The 18,162-nt window shown below is 39.2% G+C and overlaps 1 protein-coding gene across 1 annotated transcript in view; it reads right to left on the bottom strand.

The window, feature by feature from the left end:
* Positions 1-17,139, bottom strand: part of PPP1R27 (protein phosphatase 1 regulatory subunit 27) — a 60,788-nt gene extending 43,649 nt beyond the window's left edge. Inside the window, exons 1-2 of the mRNA XM_053705886.1 lie at positions 16,717-17,139; positions 15,618-15,768 (exon numbers count right to left, since the gene is read on the bottom strand). Of these exons, the coding sequence (XP_053561861.1) occupies positions 15,618-15,768; positions 16,717-16,888 (323 nt within the window). The 5' untranslated portion in view covers positions 16,889-17,139. The remainder of the gene's footprint in view (positions 1-15,617; positions 15,769-16,716) is intronic.
* Between the last annotated feature and the right edge of the window lie 1,023 nt (positions 17,140-18,162).

Here is an 18,162-nt window from a genome sequence, read left to right as displayed (position 1 = left end):
TTTTTGACCCTTTAAAAAGACAGACAATTGAGAAACTGAATAAGAATATTTAAAGGGGCACTGTACTGTAAATTGTCCTTAATTTGTTTCCAATGACTTGTTATATCTGTTACAGAGTATTAAATAGAAAGCAATCTTTTAAATGTATTTTTGTATTTAAAATAGTTGGATTTGTTCCTTGAAAACACCACCGATTATTCTCAAGAACATGCCCATGTAAATGGACAGAGTCTGCAGGGAGAACAGACCTGTTTATCTTTGATATATATATATATATATATATATATATATATATATATATATATCTCCACAGAGGCATTTAGCTACTAAAAATATCATTATCCATGCAGTTGATATCACAAGCCACTAGGAGCACATTAATAGGAAAAAAATATTATAGTAGAGTGTACTTTTAAAAGGTCATTAGAGTAATTTTAATATCGATATCACCAATTAAGAAATCATTGAAAAACTATAGATAAAAAAGACACAGGTTTTAAGAAGCATTTTAAACTGCTTTGTAGTTAGTACTCAGGGTTTTTGGCTACCAGGAATACATTCTTTGAAAATCCTCTTATATATAATCACTTTGCCGAGTCAGATAAAAGCTCTTGTAATGTTGTAAACAATCACTGTGTATCATGCTGCAGTGTCAAGGAAACTGCAGTATACAGTGCTCGTATCTTGTATCAGGAGATTTAGTAGACTATTAAATAAAAATATAAAACAGCTATTGCATATTGGTAGTACTAAGCTTTTCTGTTTATGTGTGTGGCTTGCTTTAAAGGGACATTCCAGTCAAAATCTTTGAATAGAAACAATTTTTTACTATACTTCTACAGGTGAAACTCGATAAATTAGAATATCGTGCAAAAGTTAATTTATTTCACTAATGCAACCTAAAAGGTGAAAATAATATATGAGATAGACTCATTACATGCAAAGCAAGATAGTTCAAGCCGTGATTTGTCATAATTGTGATGATTATGGTTTACAGCTCATGAAAACCCCAAATCCACAATCTCAGAAAATTAGAATATTACATGCAATCAATAAAACAAGGATTGTACATAGAACAATATCCGACCTCTGAAAAGTATAAGCATGCATACTGCATCTACTCAGTACTTGGTTTGGGCCCCTATTGCAGCAATTACTGCCTCAATGCGGCGTGGATGCTATCAGCCTGTGGCACTGCTGAGGTGTTATGGAAGACCAGGATGCTTCAATAGCAGCCTTCAGCTCTTATGCATTGTTCGGTCTCATGTCTCTCATCTTTCTCTTGGCAATGCCCCATAGATTCTCTATGGGGTTCAGGTCAGGCGAGTTTACTGGCCAATCAAGCACAGTTATCCCACGGTCATTGAACCAGGTTTTGGTCCTTTTGGCAGTGTGGGCAGGTGCCAAGTCTTGCTGGAAAATGAAGTCTGCATCCCCATAGAGCTCGTCTGCGGAAGGAAGCATAAAGTGCTCCAAATCTCCTGGTAGACGGCTGCGTTGACCCTGGACTTAATGAAGCACAGTGGACCAACACTAGCAGATGACATGGCCCCCCAAATAAACACAGACTGTGGAAACTTCACACTGGACTTCAAGCATCTTGCAGTGTGTGCCTCTCCATTCTTCCTCAATACTCTGGGTCCTTGGTTTCCAAATGAGATGCAAAATTTGCTCTCATCAGAAAAGACGACTTTAGACCACTGACCAGGTCTGTTTTTCTTTAGCCCAGGTAAGACGCTTCTGCCGTTGTTTGTTGTTCAGGAGTGGCTTGACAAGAGGAATATGACATTTGAAGCCCATATCCAGGATCCGTCTGTGTGTGGTGGCTCTTGATGCACTGACTCCAGCCTCAGCCCACTCCTTGTGAAAGTCCAACACTTTTGAATGGCCTTTTCCTGACAATCCTCTCCAGGCTGCGGTCATCCCTGCTGCTTGTGCACCTTTTTCTTCCAAACTTTTCCCTTCCACATAACTTTCTATTAATGTGCTTTGATACAGCACTTTGGGAACATCCAGCTTCTTTTGCAATTACCTTTTGAGGCTCTCCCTCCTTATGGAAGGTGTCAATGATGGTTTTCTGCACAACTGTCAGGTCAGCAGTCTTTCCCATGATTGTGATTCCTACTGAACCAGACAGAGAGACCATTTAAAGGCTCAGGAACCCTTTTGCAGGTGTTATGGCTTAATTAGCTGATTAGAGTGGGAAACTTTGAACCTAGAATATTGCACCTTTTCACAATATTCTAATTTTCTGAGATTGTGGATTTGGGGTTTTCATGAGCTGTAAGTAGGCTGACCATATTGCCGCTTTAAGAAGGAACACATATGAAAAATACATATGTGAGGGTTCTTACACAAAACCATTTCCTTAAACAGCCCTGACATATGTATTTTTCATATGTGTCCCTTTTTAAAGTGGCAATATGGTCAGCCTAGCTGTAAGCCATAATCATAACAATTATGACAAATTACAGCTTGAACTATCTTGCTTTGCATGTAATGAGTCTCTCTCATATATTAGTTTCACCTTTTAAGTTGCATTAGTGAAATAAATGAACTTTTGCCCGATATTCTAATTTTTCGAGTTTCACCTGTATTGGCAAAAATGCTTCTAGTAAAAGTTATCACTGTTTCAATGTTATCATTTTTCTCTGCATGTGCACGTTAGGCATAGCAAGATATTCTCAGTGCACCAGAATTTTAAATACTGCAGCTGCTCAGAGCCAGTGGGACTTGTGTCAAGTCAGCAATTAACAAATGGAGTCATTACCAGATGGTGTTTAAAATGCTGGTGCACAGTGCATACTTAAATACACTTTTGAAACAGCCAAAATGCTTCTAATAAAAGTTATAGCTAATACATGTTTATTTCAAAAATGCTTCTGTTCAAAACGGAAATGCATCCTTGAGGATTCTAATTTTGGCTGGAATATCCCTTTAAGTGAAAATCTTTTTGTAACATACTTATTTAGGCAGTGCTTAATTGTCTTTTTGTTGTTAAGCTAATTTATGGTTTGATATTAATATTTTTAAAGACGCAGGATTTTAGAAGTATACCTTGTCAGCACAAATAGTAGTGGAAGCATTTCATGTTCTAATTCATTGTAGACCTCTGTGTTTAACCTCCAAGTCAAAATGAGGCTGATAGGAACTTATGGGTGTGCACTTGTCTATAGCAGTCTATGGCAACAGTGTTTGAAACATTGTTTATAGCAGTTATACATAGTTACAAACACAGCTGCCAAATGGCTTAAAGGGACAGTCAAGTCAAAATTAAACTTTCATGATTCAAATGGGAATCTAATTTTAAACAACTTTAGTTTTAGCATAAAAATGTGCTTTGTTTTATAGGTATTCTTTGTTTAAAGCTAAATCTAGGTAGGCTCATATCCTAATTTCTAAGCCCTTGACTGCTGCCTCTTTACTCAGTGCATTTTGACAGTTTTTCACAGCTAGACAGCACTAGTTCATGTGTGTCATATAGATAACATTGTGCTCACTCCTATGGAGTTTTTTTATGAGTCAGCACTGATTGGCTAAAACACAAATCTGTTTTTTTTTTTTATTAAATAAGGGGGGACTCTGCAGAGGCTTAGAGTAATCACAGAGGTAAAAAACATAATTTATGCTTACCTGATAAATGTATTTCTCTTGTGATGTATCGAGTCCACGGATTCATCCATACTTGTGGGATATTCTCCTTCCCAAGAGGAAGTGGCAAAGAGAGCACCCACAGCAGAGCTGTCTATATAGCTCCTCCCTTAGCGCCGCCCCCCCAGTCATTCGACCGAAGGTTAGGAAGAAAAAGGAGAAACTATAGGGTGCAGAGGTGACTGAAGTTTTTTAAAATAAAAATATACTGCCTGTCTTAAATAAACAGGGCGGGCCGTGGACTCTATACATCACAAGAGAAATAAATTTATCAGGTAAGCATAAATTCTGTTTTCTCTTGCAAGATGTATCGAGTCCACGGATTCATCCATACTTGTGGGATACCAATACCAAAGCTTTAGGACACGGATGAAGGGAGGGACAAGACAGGTACCTTATTACGGAAGGCACCACTGCTTGTAAAACCTTTCTCCCAAAAATAGCCTCCAAAGAAGCAAATGTATCGAATTTGGAAAAATTTTAAAAAGTATGAAGCGAAGACCAAGTCGCCGCCTTACAAATCTGTTCAACAGAAGCCTCATTTTTAAAAGCCCATGTGGAAGCCACTGCTCTAGTAGAATGAGTAGTAATTCTTTCAGGAGGCTTCTGGCCAGCAGTCTCATAAGCCAAACGGATGATGCTTTTCAGCTAAAAGGAAAGAGAGGTAGCCGTAGCCGCCTTTTGACCTCTCCGCTTACCAGAATAAACAACAAACAATGAAGATGTTTGACGGAAATCTTTAGTTGATTGTAAGTAGAACTTTAAAGCATGAACCACGTCAAGATTGTGCAACAGCATCTCGGGGTATATTTATCCCATAATGTTTCTGAGATGATAGCCTTGAACTTTATTCCCCTGTTATCGGATGTAGAGAAATCTACAGGCACGTGGAATGTTCCATCACTATCATGGCTGGGTCGGATAGCGGCTATTAAAATGAGTCTTCTTCCGAAACTTACTTATTTGTTTCGCTCCTTACCCATTCCAATCCCTAGGTCCACAATTTATAAATTCCAACAATTGTGCAATAAATTCATTTGGCGCAACAAGGTCCCGAGACTAGCTACCAACATCCTACAACAGCCCTTGTTGGCTTGCGGGGCGGCGGCCCCCAATATCTTAAAATATCATGAGGCAGCCAGATTGTCCCATGTGACCCAGTGGAACTCGGTGTCGGTGAGCCGGTGGGCTGAGATTGAGCAGGCATCCCTTCCAGCGGGATATACCCTGAGAGATTTACCATGGATCCCTAAGCACTCTAGGCCACCTGGCCTCTTGATGAACCCTATCATAAAATCGAATTTGCGGTTCTGGGATAAAATACACAACCTTCCGTCAGTAGCGCCTCATCCTTCTCCATCGCACTCGTTACGAGGGCTGCTATTGTCTTTGCCAGATTCTCATCCTAATCTATGGCTTGTTTTAGGCTTAACCAAGCTAACAGACCTCTATACTGGGGATAAATTAATCACCTATCAAGATTTTCTTTGAAAGTTTAACCCGCCTTCTATCTTGCACTTTGAGTTCTGGAGGCTACGTAGTCTCCTTTTGTCGTGGGGCTTTGATAAGGGTCCTTTGCGAACCAAAACCATTTGGGAAATAAAATGGGACTCTCCGTCCTCCTCTACCAGGCACCTATCTGTCTCATATCGTGTACTCCTGAATTCTCCGGTCTTTTACAAATCTCCTCCGATACGACACTGGGAGTCTTCCTTATTGGTCTCACATGACCCTCGCCAATGGCAAGAAGCAGTCCAATTAACCAAAAAAGCTATACACTGTATTACACTATATGAGTTGTTTCTCAAGGTCTTGCTACAATGGCATATGACTCCTATTCGTCTTTTTAAAATCTTGCCCATTAATTCACCTAAGTGTTGGAGAGGATGTGATGATCTGGGAACCCCTCAACATATATGGTGGTCCTGCCCACAGATTTAGCCGCTTTGGCAGAAGGCAATCCAATTTTGCTCTTCCGGGGGCATTCATCTACCTATGTCACCAAGTGCATGTCTGCTTCATATTCTGCCTAGGCAGCTGACCCTGCCTCAAAAATTGTTTTGTATTTACCTATTCTTAGCCGTTAAGCTGGCTGTGGCCCGCATGTGGCTACAGCGTACCTCACCCTTATGGGAGCAAGTGACTGACATATTAAACTTTGTGAGGAAAATGGAGTCTTATGTCTCACACATTCATGGATCAGCAGATCTCCAAATCAAAATCTGGGAGTATGGCCCAAAGTAATTCTCGCTGTATATACTACAGGGCACTCACAAACCCTGCACACTGTCTTACTCTAGCCCCTTCTGAATACTTTCAACTGCCCCACCTCCTTCCTACCCTCCCTAGATTGAATCTAACTCTCCCCGCCTTCTCCCCTAAACCCCCCCATAACCCTTTTTTCTTTTTTTTCTTTTTTTTTTTCCCCTCTTCCCCTAACTGATAGCTAGACACAGTCATTATTTGGATTGATTGATATACTTGCTTTGCAACACAGTATGTTTATGCTTTGATGTTGGTAAGAACAGCCATGCTTAGACTTTTATATTTTATGAAAATGCTGCCTTAATTAGATAACTAGCAACATGTTTGCCTTTTTGAAGCAACCAACAGTTAGCCCCCATATCTGTTGAGATGGGGGTATAGCTGACAACCCATAGGCAATTGCTTTCAGAATTCAGAGTTCTCTGTTGTATCTTTATTATTATGCATGTCTGTTCTACATATTGTAATTTTCAACTAGTACCGTACTCTGTACTACCGATATTCAAATGTATGCTTTTGATGTTCTTATGTTTACTCATTTATTGAAATAATAAAAATTATTATATAAAAAAAAAAAAAAGATTGTGCAACAGACGTTCCTTCTTTGATGAAGGATTAGGACACAGTGAAGGAACAACAATCTCCTGATTGATATTCCTAATAAAAACAACCTTAGGAAGAAACCCAGGTTTGGTACGCAAAACTACCTTATCTGCATGGAAACAAGGTAAGGTGAATCACACTGCAAAGCAGATAACTAAGAAACTCTTCAAGCCGAAGAGATAGCTACTAAGAACAAAACTTTCCAAGATAGAAGCTTAATATCTATGGAATGCATAGGTTCAAACGGAACCCCTTGAAGAACTTTAAGAACTAAGTTTAGGCTCCATGGTGGAGCAACAGATTTAAATACAGGCTTGATCCTGACCAAGGCCTGACTAAACGATTGAACGTCTGGGACATCTGCCAGACGTTTGTGTAAAAGAATAGACAAAGCAGATATTTGTCCTTTTAAGGAACTAGCTGATAATCCCTGCTCCAATCCTTGTTGGAGAAAGGACATTATTTTAGGAATCCTAATTTTACTCTGTGAGTAACCCTTGGATTCACACCAATAAAAATATTTGCGCCTAATCTTATGATAGATCTTCCTGGTGACAGGCTTTCTAGCCTGAATCAGGGTATCAATGACCGACTCAGAGAAACCACGCTTTGATAGAATCAGGCGTTCAATCTCCAAGCAGTCAGACGCAGAGAAATTAGATTTGGATGCGTGAATGGACCTTGGATTAGAAGGCAGAGTCCACGGTGGAACCGATGACATGTCCACTAGATCTGCATACCAAGTCCTGCGTGGCCACGCAGGCGCTATCAGAATCACTGAAGCTCTCTCCTGCTTGATTCTGGCAACCAGACATGGGAGGAGAGGAAACAGTGGAAATACATAGGCCAGATTGAAGGACCAGGGCACTGCTAGATCATCTATCAGTACCGCCTGGGGATCCCGGGACCTGGACCCGTAACGAGGAAATACCTCTGGATGGAGCTCCCACTCCCCTGGATAAAAAGTCTGACGACTTAGGAAATCCGCCTTCCAGTTCTCTACCCCTGGGATATGGATTGTTGAGAGATAGCAAGAGTGATCCTCCATCATCGCTAGAGAACTCCGTGTTCCTCCTTGATGATTGATATAAGCTACAGTCGTGATGTTGTCCGACTGAAATCTGATGAATTTGGCCGCAGCTAGCTGAGGCCACGCCTGAAGCGCATTGAATATCTCTCTCAGTTCTAGAATGTTTATCGGGAGTAGAGTTTCCTCCCGAGACCATAAGCCCTGTGCTTTCAGGGAGTTCCAGACAGCACCCCAGCCTAGCAGGCTGGCATCTGTCGTTACTATGAGCCACTCTGGCCTGCAGAAACACATTCCCTGAGACCGGTGGTCTTGAGACAACCACCAGAGAAGAGAATCTCTGGTCTCCTGGTCCAAATGCAGTTGAGGAGATAAATCTGCATAATCCCCATTCCACTGTTTGAGCATGCATAGTTGCAGAGGTCTGAGGTGTAGGCGGGCAAAAGGAACTATGTCCATTGCCGCTACCATGAGTCCGATTACCTCCATACATTGAGCCACTGATGGCTGAGGAATGGAATGAAGAGCTCGGCAAGTGGTTAAGAGTTTTGATTTTCTGACCTCCGTCAGAAATATTTTAATTTCTACCGAGTCTATCAGAGTCCCTAGGAAAGAAACTCTTGTGAGAGGGAAGAGAGAACTCTTTTTTATGTTCACCTTCCACCCGTGAGATCTCAGAAAAGCCAACACGATGTCCGTGTGAGACTTGGCTAGCTGGAAAGTCGACGCCTGAATCAAGATGTCGTCTAGATAAGGCGCCACTGCTATGCCCCGCGATCTTAAAACCACCAAAAGGGACCGCAGCACCTTTGTGAAAATTCTGGGACCTGTGGCCAACCCGAAGGGATGGGCCACAAACTGGTAATGCCTGTCCAGAAAGGCGAATCTGAGGAATTGATGATGATCTCTGTGAATAGGGATGTGTAGATACGCATCCTTTAAGTCCACTGTAGTCATATATTGACCCTCCTGGATCAACGGTAGAATAGTCCGAATAGTCTCCATCTTGAATGATGGTACTCTGAGGAATTTGTTTAGAATTTTGAGATCCAAGATTGGTCTGAAAGTTCCCTCTTTTTTGGGAACCACAAACAGGTTGGAGTAAAACCCTAGCCCTTGTTCTGCTTTTGGAACTGGGCGAATCACTCCCATGGTATGTAGGTCTTCTACATAGCGTAAGAACGCCTCTCTCTTTGTCTGGTTTGCAGACAATTGAGAAATGTGAAATCTCCCCCTTGGAAGGGAGTCTTTGAAGTCCAGAAGATAACCCTGGGTAACAATTTCTAAAACCCAGGAATCGTGAACATCTCTTGCCCAAGCCTGGGCGAAGAGAGAGAGTCTGCCCCCTACTAGATCCGGTCCCGGATCGGGGGCTACTCCTTCATGCAGTCTTAGAGGCAGCAGCAGGCTTCTTGGCCTGTTTACCCTTGTTCCAAGCCTGGTTAGGTCTCCAGAATGACTTGGATTGGGCAAAATTCCCCTCTTGCTTTGCAGCAGGGGAAGCTGAAGCGGGACCACTCTTGAAGTTCCGAAAGGAACGAAAATTATTTTGTTTGGTCCTCATTTTATTTGTTTTATCCTGATGTTTTACCTTAATGCAGTTTAGCCTGCAAACCGTTCCCCCAACTGAAGTTTTCCTGTACTCTTCAGCCCTTGTGAGAACAGCAGTGGATCTTAGTTACAAAGTGCTAAAATCATAATCCTCCTTGTAGAAATCTTCATCCCTTTTCTGCCAGAGAGTAAATAGTACACACCGGTACCATTTAAAATGACAAACTTTTGCTTGAGAAAATAAAAACTAACATTTTTGTCACCACACTCACTTTACCCTTCCTAGCATTTAAGCAGGCAAAGAGAATTACTGGGGGCGGAGCTAAGGGAGGAGCTATATAGACAGCTCTGCTGTGGGTGATCTCTTTGCCACTTCCTGTTAGAAAGGAGAATATCCCACAAGTATGGATGAATCCATGGACTTGATACATCTTACAAGAGAAAGTATATTAATAAATCTGTTTGGTTATGCAAAACTGGGGAATGGGTAATAAAGGATTAACTATCTTCTAGATTGTAAATTCCCACGGGAATAGGGCCCTCGATTCCTCCTGTATGTGTTTGTAAATTATGTCCTGTCTCTTAGTCTTAGAAGTTTTATACTATTGTTTTATTTAAATGATCTGTATCCATGGACAGCACTGCGGAATATGATGGCGCTTCATAAATAAAGTACAATAATAATATTTAAACAATAAAAAATCTGGAGTAGACTGTCCCTTTAAGACATGTGCACGTTCCTTACCTAGGACTACTCTTTAAAAAGACTATAAAGTCAAAATTAAACTTTCATGATTAAAACAGAATATGCATTTTAAACAACTTTCCAATTTAGTTCAATTATCACATTTCCTTTATTCTCTTCATATCCTTTGTTGAAGAACACACCTAAGTAGGCTCAGAAGCAGCAATGCACTGCTGGGCCCTAGCTGCTGATTGGTAGCTCCTTGTAGTTCATTTCAACTCACGAGTTTACTCTTGAAAAAAAGATACAAGTGAACAAAACAAATTTGATGTAAATTGGAAAGTTGTTTGTATGTTCTATTTGAATCATGCTCTGTCTGAATGATGAAACTTTAATTTTGACTTTTCTATTACTTTAAGTCAAATTTCAGGATAATACACATGCAAATTGCCACTGACAAAAACCTCACATGACTAGTTTATTAATTAAACAAAGCTTAGATTAGAAGCTATAAAAGATTGCACAGATATGTGGTTGTATGAAACATTTATCAGAAGGATAAATCATAGCCAGCACTAATTAGTGTAAGTTATGTAGACTGTATTTATCTGGCTTGTCCTTATCTATAGTCTCATTAAACAGTATACAAATTGCGAGTTACTTTAAAAGCTCTGGTTATTCTCACATGTGGCAGATATTTTGCAGCTTAAAGAAACAATATACTTTAAAATAGTTTTTCTCTTAAAGGGACAGTCAACTCAAAAATTATTTTAACTTATTCAAATTAAAGGGACATGGAACCCAAAAAATGTATTTCATGATTCAGAGAATACAATTTTAAACAACTTTCAAATGTATTTTTATTATTTAATTTGCTTCCTTAGCTTGTTATCCTTTGCTGAAAGATTTATCTAGGAAAGCTCAGGAGCAGCAAAGAACCTAGGTCCTAGCAGCTGATTGGTAGCTGCATATATATATATATATATACCGATTGTGATTGGCTTATAGATGTGTTCAGTTAGAAACTAGTAGTGCATTGCTGCTTCTTCAACAAAGAATACCAAGAGAATGAAGCAAATTTGATAAAAGAAGTAAACTGGAAAGTTGTTTAAAATTGTATTCTCTATATGACTCATGAAATAAAAAAAATTGGGTTTCATGTCCCTTTAAGTTATTAACAAGGTTTACAGCAAACCGTAGCCCATTTTTGATCTAAATATACATTGGTAGTAAAAAGACTTATTTTTCCTCCTCTGGCCATTTTGAAATGGCCGCCTGATCCTTCCTTCCCTGACATCACCCAAACAATTTCCAGCTACATCTGTGGGATTTGTCGATCCTGCGCATCCTCGTGTCGTGCATGCGCAGTTTTTGTCAAAGGGGGCATTATTTGCGGCAGACCTGTGTGCCTGATTGGTAGGAGAAGAGCTAACTACCTATTGGGAATTTGCATGCACATTGTAGAAACACCTCCTGTATACCCCTAATTGCTTGTCCCCACTTATACACGCTCAAATTGTGCATAATTAAAGTGTGCCAGCTCTAATCACATTAGCATCTTCTTTAAGCTGTTTCCTTTGTTATCTCTCCATTACCGAAGATGCTTCCCAGCTGTTTCCTGATTTTTCACTTCCTCGTATTCCATCACATTATTAGTTTATTCATCCATTATTAGTAAGTCTGATTGCCCTTCTGTAACGGAGAGATAACAAAGGAAACAGCTAAAGTGTAACGGTAACTGGAGGAGATCGCCAGAGCTGTGGCTTACTAATAAATCCGGAAGAAAATACCTGCAGAGTTGTATTAGTTGGGTTGCCCAGTAAAAAGCATTAACGCTTGCAGTAGGATCGGATGATACCATCGGAGTATGAAGATCTGTCTCGCTTTCTAATGCTCGCTATATACACAAATATACAACATGCAAGTATACACTTTAGCTATTCCCTTTCTTATCTCTCCGTTACAGAAGATGCTAATGTAATTAGAGCTGGCACACTTTAATTATGCACAATTTGAGCGTGTATAAGTGGGAACAAGCAATTAGGGGTATACAGGAGGCGTTTCTATGATGTGCATGCAAATTCCCAATAGGTAGTTAGCTCTTCTTCTACCAATCAGGCACACAGGTCTGCAGCAAATAATGCCCCCTTGGACAAAAACTGAGCATGCGCGACACAAGAGAACGTGCAGGATGGACAAATCCCTCAGATGTAGCTGGAAATTGTTTGGGTGGAAGGAAGGATCAGGCGGCCATTTCCAAACGTCCAGAGGAAAAATAAGTCTTTACACTACCAATGTATATTTAGATCAAAATTGGGCTACGGTTTGCTGTAAACCTCGATAATTACTTAATTTAAATAAGTTAAAATAATTTTTGGGTTGACTGTCCCTTTAATGTGTTTCCAATGACTCATGAGTCATACCAGCTGCAGAGTATAAGATGTATGGGAATTTGCTTCTTTAGACTTATTTTTGCTTATGAAATAATTGATATAATTCTTTAAAACCATTACCCATTAAAATAGGTTGTTCTTGCAAGGCAATCAGATCTCCTTATTTTATCACTTTCTGTACACACACATACTTCTGTGTATTATCTCTGTTTACCAAAACCCAATACTCAGCAAGAATAGTTGTAATACTAACATTCTAACATAATATATGGATAAAGTGATATGTCAAAAAGGTAAAAAATAAATGTCATAACATTAACAGCAGTACATATAAATTTACATAAGTTACAACCATATTTAGACACACTGATGTTACTGCACGCAAATACATACAACTTATGTATATTTACTCCATGTGCCCACAATTATGCATGCTATGCACACACACACACATACATACACAATACATGTATATACTATATTGACTAATACTTATGTCATTATATAAATACACCCACACAATATATTACTCATATGCATTATTGTAATTGTAAGTTTCACTCAGAGGGCTAAAGTCTACCTGAAACTGTCTAGATTCAGAATTGCTAGGATCCTTTAATTCAAACACGCATGCAAAACAATTTCAGCAGCATAGACAAGAGACACATTAATGATAAACATCCATTTATAGTGAAGAAAGGCCTTTTGTCTCCCAAATTGTGCTAAATTACCTTAGGGCACAGCCATAGCTACTACTCAGGACCCAACCTTTCTAGGGCATACCAGCAGCACAGAAATGCCAGTATCTGATAGAGCCTAGGTGTCTCAGACCAGTTTTTCAATGCTATTTCTGAGACAGCTATCAATACAAGAATTACAAACAAACTTGTATTTAGAACAGGAGGTGTGTGCCAATACGGTTTAGTAGATGATAAATATATAGGCACAAGTGATTTATTTTATTGCTGTACTTTACAATGTCAAGAACTTCTTTCAATTGGGTAGTCAGTTCGTACCTTACGCAAATCCTATTACAGTAGTAGTAGTCTGTGTCACAGTTAGTGATGTATCTAAGTATCATGCTGCCATAGGCACAGATTATTCTGCCATCCACCTCACCCTCTACTCATGCCAATTTTGTGTCATATTTGCTTCATTAATGTTTCTCACAATCAAGCAGCTACTTATTAATCCTTTTCACCCAGAGAAAAATTGATCTAATACTTCACAGGCAACCACAAAAAAAAGCAGTGATTAACTCCTACAAGGCAGCCACTTATAGAACAATGATCATTAACAGTAATGCCAATGTTCCTCGTGCACACCTACATGACAAAGTGAGGCATTTGTCAAACAGGGGGTGCATAGGCAGTTTGTCAGCAGGTGCATGGAAAGACATCAGTGAGGTAACGATTACATACAGAGCAGAGGTGGTTTATCATGCGGTGAATGGAGAACAGCAGCAAGATAAAAATACATACTTTGGGATATACTTTATTTATTTTGTCCCCTTTTCCTGTAATTTTTTTTTATTGTTGGTTTTTGAAATTCCACTGACTTTCTATAAAGTAATGGATGCCGCTATGTTTGAACTTAAATTGACCCTGATCTGTTTTCCCTGCTGCAGGGATAGATATGCACAGGCAATAAAAGAGACTGTTCAAATAAGGCTGTAAGGAACATAGGATAATATTAAAGGGATTCCACACAGCATTGTTTGCACAAACAGAGATAAATAGAAAACTAGTTCAAACATGGCAGTGCCCATTACTTTAATGAAACCTTTACACTTGTATTTTCAGTATTTAAACAATTAATATAATATTCTAGGGCTAATCTCTGCTTTAAATACACCACTATGATTAGCAGATGCATTTACTGTTTAACATACCTTTAATTTCAAGCTGATGTATAGGAGCATTGATACTGTCATATATGGCAACAAATGGTATTTTCATCATAGATTTGCATACTCTGAATAACCACTTGGAGACAAATTACTGCCACATTTTTTTTCATTTAACAAAGACATGAAACCCAATTTTTTCTTTCATAATTTAGATAGATCATACAGTTTTAAACAACTTTCCAGTTTACTGTGCTCTATTATCAAATTTGCTTTGCACTTTTGTCATCCTTTATTAAAAGAGTAGCAATGCACTACTGGGAGCTAGCTGAAAACATCAGTTAAAGGGACACTGAACCCAAATTTTTTCTTTCGTGACTCAGAGCATGCAATTTTAAGCAACTTTCTAATTTGCTCCTATTATCAATTTTTCTTCAATCTATTGCTATCTTTCTTTGAAAAAGAAGTCATCTAAGCTTTTTTTTAGGTTCAGACAGCAATTTTTTATTGGTGGATGAATTTATCCACCAATCAGCAAGGACAACCCAGGTTGTTCACCAAAAATGGGCAGACATCTAAACTTACATTTCAAATAAAGATACCAAGAGAATGAAGAAAATTTGATAATAGGAGTAAATTAGAAAGATGCTTAAAATGTCATGCTCTATCTGAATTACGAAAGAATTTTTTTGGGTTCAGTGTCCCTTTAAGCCATATACAAAAAAAAAAGTATATATGTGCAGCCACCAGTCAGCAACTAGCTCTTAGTAGAACTTTGCTATATAACAGAACTAAAATGGAACGTTACTTAAAATTGCATGCTCTCTCTCACTGGTTTTCAAACCTGTCCTCAGGACTCCCTAACAGGCCAGATATTGAGGATATCTGAACTAGAGCAAAGGTGAAATAATCGGCTCATTAGTTAAAAAAAAAAAAAAAAAATGGTTATTTTACCTGATCTCATCCAAGGTAATCCTGAAAACCTGGCCTGTTGGGGAAGCCTGAGGACAGGTTTGAAAACCAGTGCCCTATCTGAATCACTGGGTTTCATATCCCTTTAAAGGGACAGTACACTGTAAAATTGTTTTTATATTAATGTATTTTCAATGACTTGTTATACCAGCTGCAGAGTATAAAATGTATGAGAAATTGAATTTTCAGGTTTATCTGTGTATATGAAGTAGCTGGTTTTGTGCTTTTAAACCACAGCCTATTACAAGGGGTTGAGCTTCAGGTATTATCAGATCTCATTATGTTATCACTTTGTGTACACACACTTGCTTCCTTATCTTATATTAGTCTGGAAAACTAAAGCTCAATACAGACAGAACAATGGAAAATTATCATTGTGTTACTCAACTATCCTGCACCCCACTGGGAGTGTCATTTCTTCTGCTGGCTACTTGTATTGTAAACAATGTAATACACTCCAGCAGGTAAAATGGATCATTGGGAACAATTTAAATGGGATAAACTTAAAGGGACAGTTCACCCAAAAAAATTCTATCAAACAAATCCATACTTTCAGTATTGTATACAAAGACACAGCCAAGGGACCTGAGAGTGCTCAGTACTGCTGTAGCTCATGCATCTCACCTGGCAATATGCACGTGTCCATCACTACATGCCATGTGCAAGGGTGTCCAGCCATTCTCATCTTTTTGCTCGATGTCCGCTCCATATTTCACCAATAACTTCACAGTGTCCAGATTTCCAGAGAGCACAGCTTCATGCAGGGCAGCCATACCTGGATGAGAGCAGGGTCTGAAGCAAACTGATACAGCATGTAGACCCCCCCCCCCGGTGTTTCCCTGTAATCACCCTATTCTTCTGAAGAGATACAAACTGTTATTCTATCCTAAATCAGTTGACAGTAGGGGCACCAACAGCACATTTCAGAACTTGATATTCCATTTCAAACACTAGCTTTTCATGGCTGAGTATCATTGTGTTATTAAAGGGACATTCCAGTCATAATTTAAATGCACATAGATGAAGTAAATCTTTGAATAGAAAACATATTTGCAATATACTGTACATGTATTGGCAAAAATGCTTCTAGTAAAAGTTATTTCTGTTAGCATTTTTCTCTGCACGTGCATGTGAAGCATTGCACCATCATTTTAAATACTGTAGCTGCCCTTAGTGCCAGTATGGCTTGTATCATGTCAGCAATTAAATTAAGTCATTACCAGATGGTACAAGTACCATATGTACAAATGTGGGTTTATGTCCCTTTAATTGGTCTTCACTATATATTCAGAATAGATCAGCTAACTAAAAAGGTTTAATTCAATTACAGCAATTAGGGCTAACACCATTCCTCAGGGCCTACAAAAGCATCCTTTTGGGGATTCCAACAGCAATGCATGAGTGGGTCACTTATAGTAATAAGCTTACTGCAGGGGTAAAACATGACCTGTAATTAACCCTTAAGAACGGGGGATGCATGAACATTGCAGCATAGGGGGTTTAACCAAACTGGTAACTGAAAATATGCAAGTGCTGATGTCAGACTAAAATTATCATAGGTAGGAATATTTAGATTGGCATTAGGGGGCGCTATTTAACAATCTCCAGCAGTATAAGCAGAAGGCACATTTTTTGCATTATTACAATTGTGGCCTCTTAGCTACAAAAAAATTTGTGGGAATGTACACACCTGGAGGCGAGTAAACTGGGTTTCTCATCGTACCTGATAGATAAATGGTATCCAGTGTCACTTTTCGAGCCCGTATAAATCTCCCAATTTGTTCCAGATCTCCCTGTCTGATATGGTCCTGGAAAACTATATCGTGTGGGAAGCGCACAGCACGTGTGGGCCTCAGGGAGCGTGCAGAACGACGGCCAGGGTTAAAATACCTCATCCTGAGGATGCCGTGGTTGGGGGCAGCTGGCAGTGGACTTTGCTCCAGTGCTGTGGGGTAGGTAGCTTCAGGCTACACCGAAATGGTTTAACACGGCAGTCTCTATAGAAGGCCCTCAGTACCTCCTGCAGCAGAGAGCACAGTACTGTTCCCTCAGCCTCACATACACAATCTACTCACACAGGACAGCAGTACAGTAACCCTTTTATAGCTATGCTTTCCCATCTATTTAAGGGACACATCTCATAGCAAACTGCAGGGCAAGGGAGGCTCATCTTACCAGTCAACTGATTAGCAGAGCAGCTGCTGCCCAGAGCCTAAGGGACAGAGCCAAGCAGAAACTGGCAACAAACTGCTGGAAGAGGCTCAGTGACAGACACAAAGCTTCCACCAATAAAACATAGGGGGTGGGTTTCTGTTTATTTACACTAAAAATTACTGGTCTTGTGTCAACTCCCATTTCTGATTGCAAGCTATGTGTCAACCTTTACTGGTTAAAGAAATTCTTGAAACAATTTGTTTTTATATATTCTCTAGCTAAACTCAGTAATCTTGTTATTAAAAACACATGGATTCTTACTTTAAAGAAAAAAAATTTTTTTGGGGGGATTCCTAAATAAAACCTTTTTTACATACTGGTGTATCCTTGTCCTGGTTTATCAATTGGGTTCAATTTTTTTTTTAAATGCCTGAGCATTAGACATTTCTGTACAAGCCAATTATTGGAAGCCACTTAAAGGGACACTGTACCCAAATGTTTTCTTTTGTAATTCAGAAAGAGCATGCCATTTTAAGCAACTTTCTAATTTACTCCTATTATCAATTTCTTTGTTCTCTTGCTATCATTATTTGATAAAGGCATCTAAGCTTTTTTTTGGTTTCAGTACTCAGGACAGCACTTTTTTATTGGTGGATAAATTCATCCACCAATCAGCAAGAACAAATGGGCCGGCATCTAAACTTACATTCTTGCATTTCAAATAAAGATACCAAGAGTATGAAGAAAATTTAATAGGAGTAAATTAGAAAGTTGCTTAAAATGTCATGCCCAATCTGAATCACGAAAGAAAAATGTTGGGTACAGTGTCCCTTTAAATACAAGAAAGGTTCATTAATGGCAGCTTTTAATGTACATTTTAGGCTAGCACCAGATTTAACAGACCATCTTACCTTGCATTTAACCATTGACCCTTAGGATGCAAACTCATGAATGATTAAACAGCATGAATGGACTCAAACTTAGCTTTATAAAGCAGTGAATCACAAAATACTTC

Source organism: Bombina bombina, chromosome 1, assembly GCF_027579735.1.
Source record: "Bombina bombina isolate aBomBom1 chromosome 1, aBomBom1.pri, whole genome shotgun sequence".
NCBI lineage: Eukaryota > Metazoa > Chordata > Amphibia > Anura > Bombinatoridae > Bombina > Bombina bombina.
The sequence above is the reverse complement of the archived record's forward strand: the minus strand, read 5'-3'. Positions and strand labels throughout refer to the sequence as shown.